The sequence below is a fragment of the Pristiophorus japonicus genome, chromosome 6 (assembly GCF_044704955.1).
Source record: "Pristiophorus japonicus isolate sPriJap1 chromosome 6, sPriJap1.hap1, whole genome shotgun sequence".
In the NCBI taxonomy this organism is placed as follows: Eukaryota; Metazoa; Chordata; class Chondrichthyes; family Pristiophoridae; genus Pristiophorus; species Pristiophorus japonicus.
The window spans coordinates 175,099,631-175,118,292 of record NC_091982.1 but is presented as its reverse complement, the minus strand read 5'-3'; the positions used below and the strand labels follow the sequence as shown (position 1 = coordinate 175,118,292).

The following is an 18,662-nucleotide window of genomic DNA, read 5'->3' as shown; positions in this document are numbered from 1 at the left end:
TAGTTACTGCAAAAATTACTCTGATTAATACTAAGCAAATAAATATAACTTGCATGTTAAAGATGGTGTTAAATGAAAAATGTAGGTTTGTGCTCGTTAGTTTCTAAACATTCTTTACTATTTTTATATGTTGAGGTCGGGCTGAGAATAGAATTCATTCAGAAAGTGATCGGGTAGGATAGTTGAACATTGTGCAAAAAATAAAAGCAGTTGAAGATTGGGACTGAACTATAGATTATCCAGAGACAGGGAGCTGTCATGATTATAGATGAAAGAAAAGCATAACAATTTTTTAAAGATGTTAATGAATTTACCATTATTTTAAATGCATTATTTTTTTCTTTCCTTGTGTGTTTACAGTTATTCAGCCTGTAACTTGCTGCTGATTGTATGTATTTTTTAAAAGATCCTATACAGCAGGATGCACACTGTAACAGTTTAGTTGGTCTCTTTCTGAAAACTGTTTGCTCCATTAATAATTGGCTTAATCATATCATTTGAAATGCCTTAAATCATGCTGTTTAATGTCTAGGTTTCCTTTTTTTCCGTCTTATCAGAAACCATGATGAAGCTATCGAAAAGTTACTCTGCACTGCTCGACTCAATGAATGCTGAAATAAGAATTAGATGGTTACAGATTGTAGTCAGAAATAACTATTTACCAGATTTCTACAAAGTGCGACGATTCCTGGAAAATCATGTAAGATGCTTAAAACGCTTGACATTACAGATTGACTTGGGTGAAGGTTAACCTAATCAAATAATTATCCAGCAATTAAAACTGGTGCTAATGACCATAGTTCATAAAATTCTTTGGAAAAGCATCTAGCTCAGCAACAAAGATGTTTATCAATATGGCAGGCTGCATAGTAGTTCTCCATGCCCCCCAGGTGCTTGCAGAGTAGCGTTTTAGAACTGAATGGGAGGTGGAGGAGTTTAGGGAGGGACTTTCAGACCATGAAGGCTGATAGCATGGCCATCAATGATGGGGTGAAGTGAGGTGCAGCATTGCACAAAAGGCCTTTGCCTCTGTCCTTGTATATCTCATCTGCTCTTTGACCCACTCTCAGTGGCTGTACCGTCAGCCATCTAGGCCAGATGCTCTAGAATTCCTTCCTAAACTGCTCTGCCACTCCACCTCCCTATTCTCCTTTAAAAGCCTCCTTAACACCCACTTCATGGGTCACTGAACAATCTTTGTGCATTTTTACAGAATTCAACAAATTATTACATATCTGACAATGAAAGAGAAAATATGTTTAAGTCTTTAAATTAATTTTGTGAGCTGCTTTAGTGCTTTACGGTAGAGGACACGAACAATATTCCAACAGTGGCTAGTCAAGGGGCTATAGGGGGGGAGGAACACAATCACAATCACTAAGGAAGTGGTACTCAGTAAGATAATGGTGTAAAGGCAGATAAATCCCCTAGACCTGATGGCTTGCATCCTAGGGTCTTAAGAGAAGTAGCGGCAGGGATTGTGGATGCATTGGTTGTAATTTACCAAAATTCCCTGGATTCTGGGAAGGTCCCAACAGATTGGAAAACTGCAAATGTAACGCCCCTATTTAAAAAAGGAGGCAGACAAAAAGCAGGAAACTATAGACCAGTTAGCCTAACATATGTGGTTGGGAAAATGTTGGAGTCCATTATGAAAGAAGCAGTAGCAGGACATTTGGAAAAGCAAAATTCGGTCAGGCAGAGTCAGCATGGATTTATGACCGGGAAGTCATGTTTGACAAATTTGCTGGAATTCTTTTGAGGATGTAACAAACAGGGTGGATAAAGGAGAACCAGTGGATGTGGTATATTTGGACTTCCAGAAGGCATTTGTCAAGGACCACATAAAAGGTTACTGCACAAGATAAAAGTTCACGGGGTTGGGGGTAATATATTAGCATGGATAGGGGATTGGCTAACTAACAGAAAACAGAGAGTCGGGGTAAATGGTTCATTCTCTGGTTGGCAACCAGTAACTAGTGGGGTGCCGCAGGGATCAGTGCTGGGACCCCAACTATTTACAATCTATATTAACGACTTGGAGGAAGGGACCGAGTGTAACGTAGCCAAGTTTGCTGATGATACAAAGATGGGAGGAAAAGCAATGTGTGAGGAGGACACAAAAAATCTGCAAAAGGACATAGACAGGCTAAGTGAGTGGGCAAAAATTTGGCAGATGGAGTATAATGTTGGAAAGTGTGAGGTCATGCACTTTGGCAGAAAAAATCAAAGAGCAAGTTATTATTTAAATGGAGAAAGATTGCAAAGTGCTGCAGTACAGCAGGACCAGGGGGTACTTGTGCATGAAACACAAAAGGATAGTATGCAGGTAGAGCAAGTGATCAGGAAGGCCAATGGAGTCTTGGCCTTTATTGCAAAGGGGATGGAGTATAAAAGCAGGGAAGTCTTGCTGCAGCTATACAGGGTATTGGTGAGGCCACACCTGGGAATACTGCATGCAGTTTTCATATTTACGAAAGGATATACTTGCTTTGGAGGCAGTTCAGAGAGGTTCACGAGGAGATGAGGGAGTTGATTTATGAGGAAAGGTTAAGTAGGTTGGGCCTCTACTCATTGGAGGCGGAGGCGGGAGTTCGGGAGGCGAGCGGCCGACAAGAGGCCCGTCAGTGAGCAGCGGGAGTTCGTGAGAGGCGGGAGTTCGGGAGGTGAGTGGCCTACAAGAGGCCCGTCAGTGAGCAGCGGGAGTTCGTGAGAGGCGGGAGTTCGGGAGGCGAGCGACCTACAAGAGGCCCGTCAGTGTGCACCGGGAGTTCGTGAGAGGCGGGACTTCGGGAGGCGAGCGACCTACAAGAGGCCCGTTAGTGAGCAGCAGGAGTTCGTGAGAGGCGGGAGTTCGGGAGGTGAGTGTCCTACAAGAGGCCCGTCAGTGAGCAGCGAGAGTTCGTGAGAGGCAGGAGTTCGGGAGGCGAGCGACCTACAAGAGGCCCGTCAGTGAGCAGCGGGAGTTCGTGAGAGGCGGGAGTTCGGGAGGCGAGCAACCTACAAGAGGCCCGACAGTGAGCGGCGGGAGTTCGGGAGGCGAGTGACCTACAAGAGGCCCGTCAGTGAGCAGCGGGAGTTCATGAGAGGCGGGAGTTCGGGAGGCGAAGCGGGACATCGAGGCAGCTGCAGCAGGGTGAGAAGGCAAAAAAGAAGTAGGAAGAAATCGAAAGGTGATGTCACAGCCAAGGGGGTAAGTGATTGGCTGGTGATTGGTAAGTAGTTTTTCTTTTTCTTTTCGACATCAGTAAGTAACCTTTTAGCCTTGTTGTTGCCAAATTAAGTTTATCTAGGGGTTAAGTCATGGCAGGACAGCTTGGACACATGTTGTGCTCCTCCTGTACTATGTGTAGAAGTCAGGGGCGCTTCCGGTGTCCCTGCCGACGACGTGTGCGGGAAGTGCATCCGCCTGCAGCACCTCATAGACCGCATTGCGGAGCTGGAGCTGCGAGTGGATTCATTCTGGAGCATCCACGATGCTGAGAATGACGTGAATAGCACGTTCAGTGAGTTGGTCTTACCGCAGGAAAAGAGTACACAACCAGATAGGGAATGGATGACCAACAGGAAGAGCAGTGCAAGGAAGGTAGTGCAGGGGTCCCCTGCGATCATCCCCCTGCAAAACAGATACACCGCTTTGGGTACTGTTGAGGGGGGATGACTCACCAGGGGAGGGCAGCAGCAGCCAAGTTCATGGCTCTGCTGCACACGAGGGCAGGAAAAAGATTGGGAGAGCTATAGTAGGAGATTCAATTGTAAGGGGAACAGATAGACGTTTCTGCGGCCGCAGCCGAGACTCTAGGATGGTATGTTGCCTCCCTGGTGCAAGGGTCAAGGATGTCTCGGAGCGGGTGCAGGGCATTCTGAAAAAGGAGGGTGAACAGCAGTTGTCGTGGCGCATTTAGGTACCAACGATATAGGTAAAAAAAGGGATGAGGTCCGACAAGACGAATTTAGAGAGCTAGGAGCTAAATTAAAAAGTAGGACCTCAAAAGTAGTAATCTCAGGATTGCTACCAATGCCACGTGCTAGTCAGAGTAGGAATCGTAGGATAGCTCAGATGAATACGTGGCTTGAGGAGTGGTGCAGGAGGGAGGGATTCAAATTCCTGGGTCATTGGAACCAGTTCTGGGGGAGGTGGGACCAGTACAAACCGGACGGTCTGCACCTGGGCAGGACCGGAACCAATGTCCTGGGAGGAGTGTTTGCTAATGCTGTTGGGGAGGAGTTAAACTAATACGGCAGGGCGATGGGAACCTATGCAGGGAGACAGAGGGAAGTAAAATGGGGGCAGAAGCAAAAGAGGACCACATTACAGCAAAATTCTAAAGGGGCAAAGTGTGTTAGAAAGACAAGCCTGAAGGCTCTGTGCCTCAATGCGAGGAGTATTCAGAATAAGGTGGACGAATTAACTGTGCAGATAGCAGTTAACGGTTTTGATGTAATTGGCATCACGGAGACATGGCTCCAGGGTGACCAAGGCTGGGAACTTAACATCCAGGGTTATTCAACATTTAGGAAGGATAGACAGAAAGGAAAAGGAGGCGGGGTGGCATTGCTGGTTAAAGAGGAAATTAATGCAATAGTAATAAAGAACATTAGCTTGGATGATGTGGAATCGGTGTGGGTAGAGCTGCGGAATATCAAGAAGCAGAAAACGCTAGTGGGAGTTGTGTACAGACCACCAAACAGTAGTAGTAAGGTTGGGGGCAGCATCAAACAAGAAATTAGGGATGCATGCAATAAAGGTACAGCAGTTATCATGGGTGACTTTAATCTACATATTGATTGGGCTAACCAAACTGGAAGCAATGCGATGGAGGAGGATTTCCTGGAGTGTATTCGGGATGGTTTTCTAGGCCAATGTGTCGAGGAACCAACCAGGGAGCTGGCCATCCTAGACTGGGTGATGTGTAATGAGAAAGGACTACTTAGCAATCTTCTTGTGCGAGACCCCTTGGGGAAGAATGACCATAACATGGTAGAATTCTTTATTAGGATGGAGAGTGACACAGTTAATTCAGAAACTAGGGTCCTGAAGTTAAGGAAAGGTAACTTTGATGGTTTGAAGCGTAAATTGGCAAGAGTAGACTGGCAAATGATACTTAAAGGGTTGATAGTGGATAGGCAATGGCAAACATTTAAAGATCACATGGATGAACTTCAGCAATTGTATATCCCTGTCTGGAGTAAAAATAAAACAGGGAAGGTGGCTCAACCGTGGCTAACAAGGGAAATTAAGGATAGTGTTAAATCCAAGGAAGAGGTATATAAATTGGCCAGAAAAAACAACAAACCTGAGGACTGAGAGAAATTTAGAATTCAGCAGAGGAGGACAAAGGGTTTAATTAAAAGGGGGAAAATAGAGTACGAGAAGAAGCTTGCCGGGAACATAAGAACATCACATAAGAATTAGGAACAGGAGTAGGCCAACTAGCCCCTCGAGCCTCCTCCGCCATTCAACAAGATCATGGCTGATCTGGCCGTGGACTCAGCTCCACTTACCCGCCCGCTCCCCATAACCCTTAATTCCCTTATTGGTTAAAAATCTAGCTATCTGTGATTTGAATACATTCAATGAGCTCGCCTCAGCTGCTTCCTTGGGCAGAGAATTCCACAGATTCACAACCCTCTGGGAGAAGAAATTCCTTCTCAACTCGGTTTTAAATTGGCTGCCCCGTATTTTCAGGCTGTGCCCCCTAGTTCTAGTCTCCCCGACCAGTGGAAACAACCTCTCTGCCTCTATCTTGTCTATCCCTTTCATTATTTTAAATGTTTCTATAAGATCACCCCTCATCCTTCTGAACTCCAACGAGTAAAGAGCCAGTCTACTCAATCTATCATCATAAGGTAACCCCTTCATCTCCGGAATCAGCCTAGTGAATCGTCTCTGTACCCCCTCCAAAGCTAGTATATCCTTCCTTAAGTAAGGTGACCAAAACTGCACGCAGTACTCCAGGTGCAGCCTCACCAATACCCTGTACAGTTGCAGCAGGACCTCCCTGCTTTTGTACTCCATCCCTCTCGCAATGAAGGCCAACATTCCATTCGCCTTCCTGATTACCTGCTGCACCTGCAAACTAACTTTTTAGGATTCATGCACAAGGACCCCCAGGTCCCTCTGCACTGCAGCATGTTGTAATTTCTCCCCATTCAAATAATATTCCCTTTTACTGTTTTTCTTTCCAAGGTGGATGACCTCACATTTTCCGACATTGTATTCCATCTGCCAAATCTTAGCCCATTCGCTTAACCTATCTAAATCTCTTTGCAGGCTCTCTGTGTCCTCTACACAACCCACTTTCCCACTAATCTTTGTGTCATCTGCAAATTTTGTTACACTATACTCTGTCCCCTCTTCCAGGTCATCTATGTATATTGTAAACAGTTGTGGTCCCAGCACCGATCCCTGTGGCACACCACTAACCACCAATTTCCAACCCGAAAAGGACCCATTTATCCCGACTCTCTGCTTTCTGTTAGCCAGCCAATTCTCGATCCGTGCTAATACATTTCCACTGACTCCGCGTACCTTTATCTTCTGCAGTACATACAGGGAACATAAAAACTGATTGCAAAAGCTTCTCTAGATATGTAAAGAGAAAAAGATTAGTGAAGACAAACGTAGGTCCCTTGCAGTCGGATTCAGGTGAATTTATAATGGGGAACAAAGAAATGGAAGACCAATTGAACAAATACTTTGCTTCTGTCTTCACGAAGGAAGACACAAATAACCTTCCAAAAGTACTAGGGGACCGAGGGTCTAGTGAGAAGGAGGAACTGAAGGATATCCTTATTAGGCGGGAAATTGATGGGATTGAAGGCCGATAAATTCCCGGGGCCTGATAGTCTGCATCCCAGAGTACTTAAGGAAGTGGCCCTAGAAATAGTGGATGCATTGGTGATCATTTTCCAACAGTCTATTGACTCTGGATCAGTTCCTATGGACTGGAGGGTAGCTAATATAACACCATTTTTTAAAAAGGGAGGGAGAGAGAAATTATAGACCGGGTAATTATAGACCGGTTAGCCTGACATCAGTGGTAGGGAAAATTTTGGAATCAATTATTAAGGATGAAAGAGCAGCGCATTTGGAAAGCAGTGACAGGATCGGTCCAAGTCAGCATGGATTTATAAAGGGGAAATCATGCTTGACAAATCTTCAAAATTTTTTGAGGATGTAACAAGTAGAGTGGACAAGGGAGAACCAGTGGATGTGGTGTATTTGGACTTTCAAAAGGCTTTTGACAAGGTCCTACACAAGAGATTGGTGTGCAAAATCAAAGCACATGGTATTGGGAGTAATATACTGACGTGGATAGAGAACTCGTTGGCAGACAGGAAGCAGAGAGCCGGGATAAACGGGTCCTTTTCAGAATGGCAGGCAGTGACTAGTGGAGTGCCGCAGTGCTGGGACCCCAGCTCTTTACAATATACATCAATGATTTGGATGAAGAAATTGAGTGTAATATCTCCAAGTTTGCAGATGACACTAAACTGAGTGGCGGTGTGAGCTGTGAGGGGGACGCTAAGAGGCTGCAGGGTGACTTAGACAGATTAGGTCAGTGGGCCAATGCATGGCAGATGCAATATAATGTGGATAAATGTGAGGTTATCCACTTTGAGGGCAAAAACACGAGGACAAGGGGAGGTGCAACGAGACCTGGGTGTCATGGTTCATCAGTCATTGAAAGTTGGTATACAGGTGCAGCAGGCAGTAAAGAAGGCAAATGGTATGTTGGCCTTCATAGCTAGGGGATTTGAGTATAGGAGCAGGGAGGTCTTACTGCAGTTGTACAGGGCTTTGGTGAGGCCTCACCTGGAATATTGTATTCAGTTTTGGTCTCCTAATCTGAAGAAGGACGTTCTTGCTATTGAGGGAGTGCAGCGAAGGTTCACCAGACTGATTCCCGGCATGGCCAGACTGACATATGAGGAGAGACTGAATCAACTGGGCCTTTATACATTGGAGTTTAGAAGGATGAGAGGGGATCTCATCGAAACATACAAGATTCTGACGGGACGGGACAGGTTAGATGCGGGTAGATTGTTCCCGATGTTGGGGAAATCCAAAACCAGGGGACAGAATCTTAGGATAAGGGATAGGCCATTTAGGACCGAGATGAGGAGAAACTTCTTCACTCAGAGAGTTGTTAACCTGTGGAATTCCCTACCGCAGAAAGTTGTTGATGCCAGTTCATTGGAAATCTTCAAGAGGGAGTTAGATATGGCCCTTACGGCTAAAGGGATCAAGGGGTATGGAGAGAAAGCAGGAAAGGGATACTGAGGCAATGATCAGCCATGATCTTATTGAATGGTGGTGCAGGCTCAAAGGGCCCAATGGCCTACTCCTGCACCTATTTTCTATGTTTCTATGAATTCAGAAGAATGAGAGATGATCTTATTGAAATGTATAAGATTATGAGGGGGCTTGACAAGGTGGATACAGAGAGGATGTTTCCACTGATGGGGGAGACTCAAACTAGAGGGCATGATCTTAGAATAAAGGGCCGCCAATTTAAAACTGAGATGACGAGAAATTTCTTCTGAGGGTTGTAAATCTGTGGAATCGCTGCCTCAGAGAGCTGTGGAAGCTGGGACATTGAATAAATTTAAGACAGAAATAGACAGTTTCTTAAACGATAAGGGGTTATGTGGAGCGGGCAGGGAAGTGGAGCTGAGTCCATGATCAAATCAGCCATGATCTTTTTGAATGGTTTAAGGGACGTATGGCCTACTCCTGTTTCTATTTCTTAGTTCTTATTAAAGGAAAAAAACTGATGTTTGTTCCTAATGGGTCCTATTTATTGTGTTTATTTTGTATTTAATTTGACATCCAAGACGCCCATTAACTCCTCATATTGCATCTCTTCCAGACCTCACGAATGTACACTGGTCCTTTGTATGAGGATCTGTGTGCTGGAACCATGAAGGCCATTGCCATGGAGACCTTTTACCTGACTCAGAACAGACTGCATGTGAACTTGAGGAGAGCAATCCAACAGATTTTTGCACACAGTGCTAACCCTGCTGCTGTTATGACACTGCTTGAAGAAAAACCATCAGATACGTCAAACCCCATGTCACTCAGGGATGTAAATGTCTCCGCGTAGCTGATCAACCCATGCCATTATAGAATGGATCTAACCAAATATCTGAGGTCCCTTACATGAGAACCTAACATTTCCGTAAACTGAAATGTTTCCAGTTGTGACTTTAATTTCATCAAATCCCAGGATTTATGCTGGTTACCTTAAGGACCTCTTCTAGGGAATGAAGAAGCCTAAACCAGCATTCCAAAAAATTTTCTTACACGATAGTATTTCATTCAAACATTGGCCATATAGTTATAATAGTAATCTTGTCACTCTGGAGTGTTTGATACACATAGGGGACATATAGATTCTAAGAGCATCGTCTGAGGATTATTCATTGTTTATCCAGGCACTCTGAATCTTCAGTGAGGAGAGAAGCTTGAAAGAAAAGACAGCATCTCAGCTCTAGCAAGGTAGTTAATACAGTGATGCTAAAGAGGTAATCAGCAAATGACCTGTTGAATGGTTGGTTCTAATGAAGTGGTTAGTACAGTACTGGTTGGTTCTCATGAGTTAGTTACACAGTGCCGACTGGTTATAATGTATTGCTCAATACAACAGGAATTAACAAGGACAGAATCTGTTACGCTTGATGAATACATCAGTACAAAGCATATGAAATCTGATGTTGCCAATGCAGGAGGATTAATTAGTAGAGCCTCTTATTTATAATTTAGAGGGTACAGTTTGGTCAATTCAAATGGGTTTTTCAATACAAATTTGGTTTGTAACTTAGCCAATGCAAGCTTTGTTCGCAGTAATATGTTACTCGATGCAAGGTCTATTGGTGCATTAATTGGTATAAAATATGTTGTTTCTTCCTAGGATAGGAGGTGTCACCAGTAACAAGTTGAGACACAATTAAATTCATTACACATATTTCAGGTAGGCTTAGAGTCCGCACTAGGATGCAAACTGAAGAATAGAGATGTGAAACTAATGACTAAAATTCTTCACATCTGGGTTACTTCAGAGTATTTTCTGTTGAACCCTTTTGCAATTTGTCTAAAAATTTAAGATGAGTTTTATTTTGCCTTTACATTGTACAATGACTAGAAATTTGTGTTTATTCTGTTCTATTATTATCTGGTATTCTACTTCACATTCTTGCAGAATATAATTTTTACAAAAGAATTATTGGAAAGAATGTTTTTCAGAAAGTAAATGGGCTCCTGAATTGTAAGAGTTCATTTTCTTGCAGTCTTTTGAAAATGAAAACTGTAATGGAATTAGGCACGATTATTTTATCCAAATTAATCAACCATTTTGTTACAGTGTATAATATAAAAAAGTATCATCACAGTGATGGTCTTTTTTAAAAAAGGAACATTATCTCTAATGTTCCAATGAGTCATTTTTAGTGTTAATCCATAGGACAACCCTTCATTTTAAATTGCTCCTTATGCAGTGGAGTCCAAGATATTGCATCTCTAATCCAAGCACCATTCTCTTTCAATTCCATTATATTTCTGTTTCAAGTATTTTGGCAAACTAAGCGGGTTGATAGGCGCGCCTGAGTATTTAGCTGTCGTTCTGTGCTGGAAGCAGGACGTTGTAGAGCTAGATTGGGATGTATTGGAGTTCAATGTTGGTTATTGCCTACACTGCTAGTTTAGGTGCCTAGTTGTGATTCAGAGGTAAGGTAGGATATTGTGCAATTGGTTATGATTAGTGCTGTACTAATATTGACGTCTTGACTGTTGCCTACAATTTCTGCTCGTTTAGGTGCCTGATTTGTAGTCCCATAAGATTGGGTAGAATGCCTCTGTTTCACATCTTGATGATGGGCAATGTGCTTTGCTGTGGCTGCAGATATTGGAATTAGCAAGTACACCCTTGAGCATGATCCAGCTGAAGAGGAGAAAATGACATTGAGAGACTTGTAGTTACTGTGTCAACACTGGAAGCACGTCAGCAAAAAGTCCAACTATTCTGATAAAATGTTGTACTTTTTCCTGCTTTTGTTCAAATGTGTTTCACAAGTGTATGCAAAAAAATAAATTTGTATAGGGGCCAACAACTGTGTTATGGATTTGCACAGAAACTTGTATGCAAGTGTTTAACTGGCTGCACCTTTCTCAGGAAGTGCAGCCAGTGGTGCCTTTCTCAGCAGTATTCGACTGATTTATAGTCCATAAGCTTCTGTTCCTTTTTTACAGAAGCGTCATAATACCATGTTTAGTAAAATGAAAGAAAACTCTTCCTCAGAAAATATATTGTTGATTGTTTACAAAAAAAAATTCTGTAAGTCGGATCTATTTTATAATGTCCCAAATAATACACTTCTCCTGGCAACACAAAATGGTTCAGCTTTGTTCTTTTTAAGAACCAATGTTTTGCCTGGTGTCAAAAATATTGTAAGATAAGTTATATTTTTCCCCCCCGAGACCGAAGAAGCTATTTATCAGACATCCTGTGTGGAAGTTGTAGTTTACAGGTTTATATTTTTCATAATGATCATTGATAACTGATTGAGACTAAAATAAAAATGGAACAGCAGTTCTGATCAGGGGTACACACCCAAAATATTATGACATGTCTTTACTCTTCACAGATGTTAACCAACTTGCTGTGTGTTTCCAGCATTTTCTGTTTTTATTTCAGGTTTCCAGCATTCAGTTTTGTCTTTTATTTGTACTGATGAAACTGTATTTTTATTAACCAACTAAAAACATAGAAGCATTCTTATGTCTTCAAATTCTTCAAGCTGAACTGAATTTGTATCAATTTTTTTAAAAAGTGGGTGGAAACATTTATCGGAAGTATTTTGCAAGTACTGATAATGTGAAGAATATGAATGTATACAAAAATAGTTGGTGACTTGGACAATGCCACTATTTCAACAACACAAGAACAGAGAGGTTTATTCCATCTACCTGCCTTTTGGAGCATTACTATGACTGATTAAAGTATTTGTATGTGCATGGGGGAGTAAAACAGTTCAGAGTGAAACGCGTTTGTTCTGACTAAGAAGGAATAAAACACATTACTGGACTTGTGTTGCTTCGTGAGGCAGTGGAATAAGCATGCAACTAAAGTTAAGTACTTGAAAAATAAATTTAGAGAATATGTGAGTATAATGGGTTGGGTATGATTGTATGATCATAGCTTCTAATGTTTTAATTGGACTAGCACCAAAACATTTTGTACTGGAAATGAATGTAGTTCAGTAGCAATAAAACATTATGAGCAATGGATAGTATATCTTCGCAACGGAGGCCAGAAACAGAATTTGCAGTCGCATGTGTACCAGAAAAATATCCCCCCTGCCGCCCCCCTGCCCAGAACTGAAAAAAAAAAGAACATAAGAAGCAGGAGAAGGCCATTTGGCCCCTCGAGCCTACTCCGCCATTTAATAAGATCATGGCTGATCTGATCATGGACTCAGCTCCATTTCCCTGCCTGCTCCCCATAACCCTTTACTCCCTTATCGCTCAAAAATCTGTCTATCTCCGCCTTAAATATATTCAATGACGCAGCCACCACAGCTCTCTGGGGGAGAGAATTCCATAGATTTACAACCCTCAGCGAAGAAATTCCTCTTCATAGTTTTAAATGGGCGGCCCCTTATTCTGAAACTAAGCCCCCTGGTTCTAGATTCCCCTACAAGTGGAAATATCTTCCCTGCATCTACCTTGTCGAGCCCTTTCATTATCTTATATGTTTCAACAAGATCGCCTCTCATTCTTCTGACCTCCAATGAGTATAGGCCCAACCAACTCAACCTATCTTCATCAGTCAACCCCCTCATCTCTGCAATCAACCTAGTGAACCTTCTCTGAACTGCCTCCAATGCAAGTATATCCTTCCTGAAATAAGGAGACCAAAACTGTAAGCAGTACTCTGGGTGTGGCCACAACAATACCCTGTACAGTTGTAGCAGGATTTCTCTGCTTTTATACTCCATCCCCCTTGCAATAAAGGCCAACATTCCATTTGCCTTCCTGATTACTTGCTGTACCTGCATACTCACTTTTTGTGTTTCATGCACAAGGATCCCCAGGTCCCTCTGCACTGCAGCATTTTGTAATTTTTCTCCATTTAAATCATTTGTTTTTTTATTTTTTTTTGCCAACTTGGATAACCTCGCACTTTCCCACATTATACTCCATCTACCAAATTTTTATCCACTCACTTAGCCTGTCTATATCCCTTTTCAGACTTTTTGAGTCCTCCTCACAACTTGCCTTCCCACCCATCTTTGTATCATCAACAAACTTGGTTACATTGCACTCGGTCCCTTCATCCAAGTCATTAATATAGATTATCAATATTTGAGGCTTCAGCACTGATCCCTGCGGCACCCCACCAGTCACTGTTTGCCAACTAGAAAATATGAATATCTCTGGGGCTTCGGACTCTTCAGGTTCTGGGCCTCCAGGCGTAAGCTTACGTAAAGGACCATGGATTCCAGGGGTGCATGCAGTTAGTAAGTGTCCCTGGGATCACGTGGGCCCGATCAATCAAAAGGGAGATCCCTATGATGCTTTTGGGGATTCCATTTACATATGGAATCCCCATAAGCATATTAGAAATCCCCAAATAAATAAGAATTCACACCATTTAAATAAAAATAAATGTTCCCATGTTCAAAATTAATTAAAATATCTTTTAGTTAAGCATTTACAATAAAAACTTAATTTTTTGAGAAATAAATTTAAACATTTTAAAACAGGCCAAATTTTACCTAAACTAATTTTAAATGTATGTGTATGTTTAAATCATTTTAAAAATGTTATTTCAACATTTATTTTAATCCTTACTCTGGTAAAAGAAGGCCTGCTTTTACCAGGCGTATGGGTTTCGTGGACATTCTCTGAGCAGTAGTTGAGCAAATAGCCTAACTCTGCACCAGCAAAAGTGATTTTGAAGCAGATGTGAAGGATCTGTCCAAGTGAAACTTGACAGTTCCGGTTTTCGCGCATGCGCAGTACATGCAAAAACCTGGAACTTGCAGAGCCATTCTGAAGGCTTCCGACAACTGTGTGAACGCTATCGGAAGCACTCATTTCAGGCATTAAATGCGTAAATTCTGTATATTGGGCGATTTCAAATAGTGATTGAAATTTTATTTTTATTTCTTGCCTTTCTTGAGGTGGATAGATATGTACATACTATTCGTGGACTTACAGAACATTGAATCATTTTCCTTATTTTCTTATGCTCCACATACCTTATGATAGGTCCACCACCACAACCATGCAGAAATGATTAGGCCAGTGTCCGATATTTACATGCCCTGGAGTCATGTGATCAATCAGTCTCTTACTGCTGAGTCCTGTAGCTCTCGTAGGAAAAGGTCTCAAAATACTCTTCACAATTTGTCAACTTCAGTTTGGAAAGCTTCAGTATCACCTTCCTTTCAAATTGATTTAAGTTTTTTTTATGCCATTCAATGTGTTCTGGTATTTTCTTCAAATTTTACATGTTCTGTCGTGCAGCTTCTTTAGCCTGAGGACAGGACTACCCCTTCATCCACCAAGAGCTAGTTTTTGGAAATGGGCATGTAGCCCAAGTCTAAACAAGGAGTGCAGGTTTTCCAAGACATAGAGCACTGTTACATCACAGGAAGACATTGTGTGGTTACAGGATCAATCCATTTTAAAGATACATTAGGGGCAATTTTTGTGTCTACAGTCCTGTTTCGCACTGGTAGCTCACGGGCCACTTTATCACGAGAACCCTGAACCAAAATAGACACAGGTCCCCTATTGACTCTCCAAGCATCTGCTGTGTATGCCCCACCCATCATCCACCTGAATAGCGCTCCAAATGAAAATTTCCACCCTAGGGGCCCAAATTTCAGCATCAGTTGCTCCTGATTTTTTGGAGCAACTGGTGTAGAACGGAGTATCTTAGAAATTCAAATTCGCGGCATTTAGTTTGCTCCAGTTCTCGTCAGTTAGAACAGTTTCACTTTGGAACAGAATTTTTTTTCAAAAGGGGGCGTGTCCAGCCACTTACGCCTGTTTTCAAAGTTTCGGCAGTGAAAACTTACTCCAAACTAACTTAGAATGGAGTAAGTGAAGATTTTTGTATGCTCGAAAAAACCTTGTCTACACTTTAGAAAATCAGGCATAGGTTACAAATCAGGCGTAGGGAATGGGGGGGGGGGGGGGGGAGGTTTAAAGGGAAGTTTACAAACATTAAACACTTCAGTTTTACAAAAAGAGTCATCATCAATAATAAATGATAAATACATCAATAAATCAACCAATAAATCAATCAAAAAAAATTAATTAAATTTACAAAAAAATCAATAAATAAAATATTTTCTACTTACTGACTGCAGCAGCGGGAGCCCTCCAACAGTGTGCTGGGACGCCCCCACCCCCCCGTGTCTCTGTTAGTGTCTCTATCTCTCTGTCTGCCTGTGTGTCTCTCACTCTCTGTCTGTCAGTGTCTGTGTTTCTGACAGTGAGGGGTGGAGGAGTGGGGGGGGGGAGTGGGGAGGGGGGTGGAGGAGGGGTGGTGGAGTGGGAGAGGGGGGGGTGGAGTGGGAGAGGGGGGGTGTAGTGGGGGGGGAGGTGTGAGAAGGGAGGGGGTGTGAGAAGAGGGAGGGGAGGGGGGGTGAGAAGGGTGGGAGGGGAGCGGGGGAGTGAGAAGGGTGGGAGGGGAGCGGGGGAGTGAGAAGGGTGGGAGGGGAGCGGGGGAGAGAAGGGTGGGGTGGGAGGGGAGGGGGGTGTGAGAAGGGAGGGAGGGGAGGGGGGGTGAGAGAAGGGAGGGAGGGGAGGGGGGTGAGAGAAGGGAGGGAGGGGGGTGAGGGGAGGGAGGGGGGTGAGAGAAGGGAGGGAGGGGGTGAGAGAAGGGAGGGAGGGGGTGAGAGAAGGGAGGGAGGGGGTGAGAGAAGGGAGGGAGGGGGGTGAGAGAAGGGAGGGAGGGGGGTGAGAAGGGAGGGAGGGGAGGGGGGTGAGAAGGGAGGGAGGGGAGGGGGGTGAGAGAAGGGAGGGAGGGGAGGGGGGTGAGAGAAGGGAGGGAGGGGAGGGGGGTGAGAGAAGGGAGGGAGGGGGGGTGAGAGAAGGGAGGGAGGGTGAGAAGGGAGGGAGGGGGGGTGAGAGAAGGGAGGGAGGGAAGGGAGGGGGAGGTGAGAGAAGGGAGGGAGGGAAGGGGAGGGGGGGTGAGAGAAGGGAGGGAGGGAAGGGGAGGGGGGGGTGAGAGAAGGGAGGGAGGGGAGGGGAGGGGGGTGAGAGAAGGGAGGGGGGGTGAGAGAAGGGAGGGAGGGGAGGGGGGTGAGAGAAGGGAGGGAGGGGAGGGGGGGTGAGAGAAGGGAGGGAGGGGAGGGGGGTGAGAGAAGGGAGGAGGGGAGGGGGGTGAGAGAAGGGAGGGAGGGAGGGGAGGGGGTGTGAGAGGAGGGAGGGGAGGGGGGTGAGAGAAGGGAGGGAGGGGAGGGGAGGGGGGGTGAGGGAGGGGAGGGGAGGGGGGGTGAGAGAAGGGAGGGGAGGGGAGGGGGGGTGAGAGAAGGGAGGGAGGGGAGGGGAGGGTGAGAGAAGGGAGGGAGGGGAGGGGGGTGAGAGAAGGGAGGGAGGGGGGGTGAGAGAAGGGAGGAGGGGAGGGGGGGAGAGAAGGGAGGGAGGGGAGGGGGGTGAGAGAAGGAGGGAGGGGAGGGGGGTGAGAGGAGGGAGGGGGAGGGGAGGGGGGTGAGAGAAGGGAGGGGGGGGGGGTGAGAGAGGGAGGGAGGGGAGGGGGGTGAGGAGGGAGGGAGGGGAGGGGGGGTGAGAGAAGGGAGGGAGGGGAGGGGGGAGGGAGGGGGGGTGAGAGAAGGGCGGGAGGGGAGGGGGGGTGAGAGAAGGGCGGGAGGGGAGGGGGGTGAGAGAAGGAGGGAGGGAGGGAGGGGGGTGAGAGAAGGGAGGGGGTGAGAGAAGGGAGGGGGGTGAGAGAAGGGAGGGAGGGGAGGGGGGTGAGAGAAGGGAGGGAGGGGAGGGAGGGTGAGAGAAGGGAGGGAGGGTGAGAGAAGGGAGGGGGGGTGAGAGAAGGGAGGGAGGGAGGGGAGGTGGGGTGAGAGAAGGGAGGGAGGGGAGGTGGGGTGAGAGAAGGGAGGGAGGGGAGGTGGGGTGAGAGAAGGGGAGGGAGGGGAGGTGGGGTGAGAGAAGGGAGGGAGGGGAGGTGGGGTGAGAGAAGGGAGGGAGGGGAGGTGGGGTGAGAGAAGGGAGGGAGGGGAGGTGGGGTGAGAGAAGGGAGGGAGGGAGGTGGGGTGAGAGAAGGGAGGGAGGGGAGGTGGGGTGAGAGAAGGGAGGGAGGGGAGGTGGGGTGAGAGAAGGGAGGAGGAGGTGGGGTGAGAGAAGGGAGGGAGGGGAGGTGGGGTGAGAGGAGGGAGGGAGGGAGGGAGGTGGGGGTGAGAGGAGGGAGGGAGGGGAGGTGGGGTGAGAGAAGGGAGGGAGGGGAGGTGGGGTGAGAGGAGGGAGGGAGGGGAGGTGGGGTGGAGAGAAGGGAGGAAGGGGAGGTGGGGTGGAGAGAAGGGAGGGAGGGAGGTGGGGTGGAGAGAAGGGAGGGAGGGGAGGTGGGGTGGAGAGAAGGGAGGGAGGGGAGGTGGGGTGAGAGAAGGGAGGGAGGGGAGGTGGGGTGAGAGAAGGGAGGGAGGGGAGGTGGGGTGAGAGAAGGAGGGAGGGGAGGTGGGGTGAGAGAAGGGAGGGAGGGGGGGGGGGGGAGGTGAGAGAGGGGAGGGGGGGTGAGAGTGTAAATGTAGATTCTTTCCCTCAATCTGGTTCAGTAAATTACTGAGTCGAATACATATTGTGCTTTAATCAAAGCAGTCTTTATTTTACCGGCCGGCAAGACTTATCAGATAGAAGATATACTCTCTCGATAGAGCGTACACACTCCCTACGGATAAGTGACGTTACATTGTCAAGGCACGATGGTTATACATTTTCGGCAAAAGATAACAAGATAGGGCTAGAGTGACATCCCAGCTCAGCCCATCTCTTTTGATCCCTCCTTCCCTTTGTCCACTCATAAGCCGACCCAAGCATGGTCCGATTTTAAACAAAGACCCTCTGTCAATGTTTCAGGTTAATAACATGATTTAATAAGACCTTGAGGTTTTTCTGCAAGCTGTGGGTTTTGTTTCAATATGTGTTAGTGTTGTAACATTTCGCAGTCTCGAGTCTGAGATGTCATGGCTATTCCTCCATGAATTGTTTGTTAGCTTATACTGTCCCTATACAATTCCCATGTTCTCAACTTCAATGTCTCTATACATTTTTAAACATTCACAAGAGAAGGGAGGAGGGGAGGGGGGGGTGAGAGAAGGGAGGAGGGGAGGGGGGGTGAGAGAAGGGAGGAGGGGAGGGGGGTGAGAGAAGGGAGGAGGGGAGGGGGGGTGAGAGAAGGGAGGAGGGGAGGGGCGGGTGAGAGAAGGGAGGAGGGGAGGGGGGGTGAGAGAAGGGAGGAGGGGAGGGGGGGTGAGAAGGGAGGAGGGGAGGGGGGGTGAGAAGGGAGGAGGGGAGGGGGGGTGAGAAGGGAGGAGGGGAGGGGGGGTGTGAGAAGGGAGGAGGGGAGGGGGGGTGTGAGAAGGGAGGAGGGGAGGGGGGGGAGAGAAGGGAGGAGGAGAAGGGAGGAGGGGAGGGG

The 18,662-nt window shown here is 46.1% G+C and overlaps 1 protein-coding gene across 2 annotated transcripts in view; it reads left to right on the top strand.

The window, feature by feature from the left end:
- The window catches only part of rnpepl1 (arginyl aminopeptidase like 1), a 72,429-nt gene extending 60,249 nt beyond the window's left edge, over nt 1-12,180 (top strand). For both annotated transcript variants that reach the window (XM_070883404.1, XM_070883403.1), the window contains 2 exons: nt 558-700; nt 8,877-12,180. In XM_070883404.1, the coding sequence (XP_070739505.1) occupies nt 558-700; nt 8,877-9,113 (380 nt within the window). In that variant the 3' untranslated portion in view covers nt 9,114-12,180. The remainder of the gene's footprint in view (nt 1-557; nt 701-8,876) is intronic.
- Nucleotides 12,181-18,662: the final 6,482 nt, after the last annotated feature.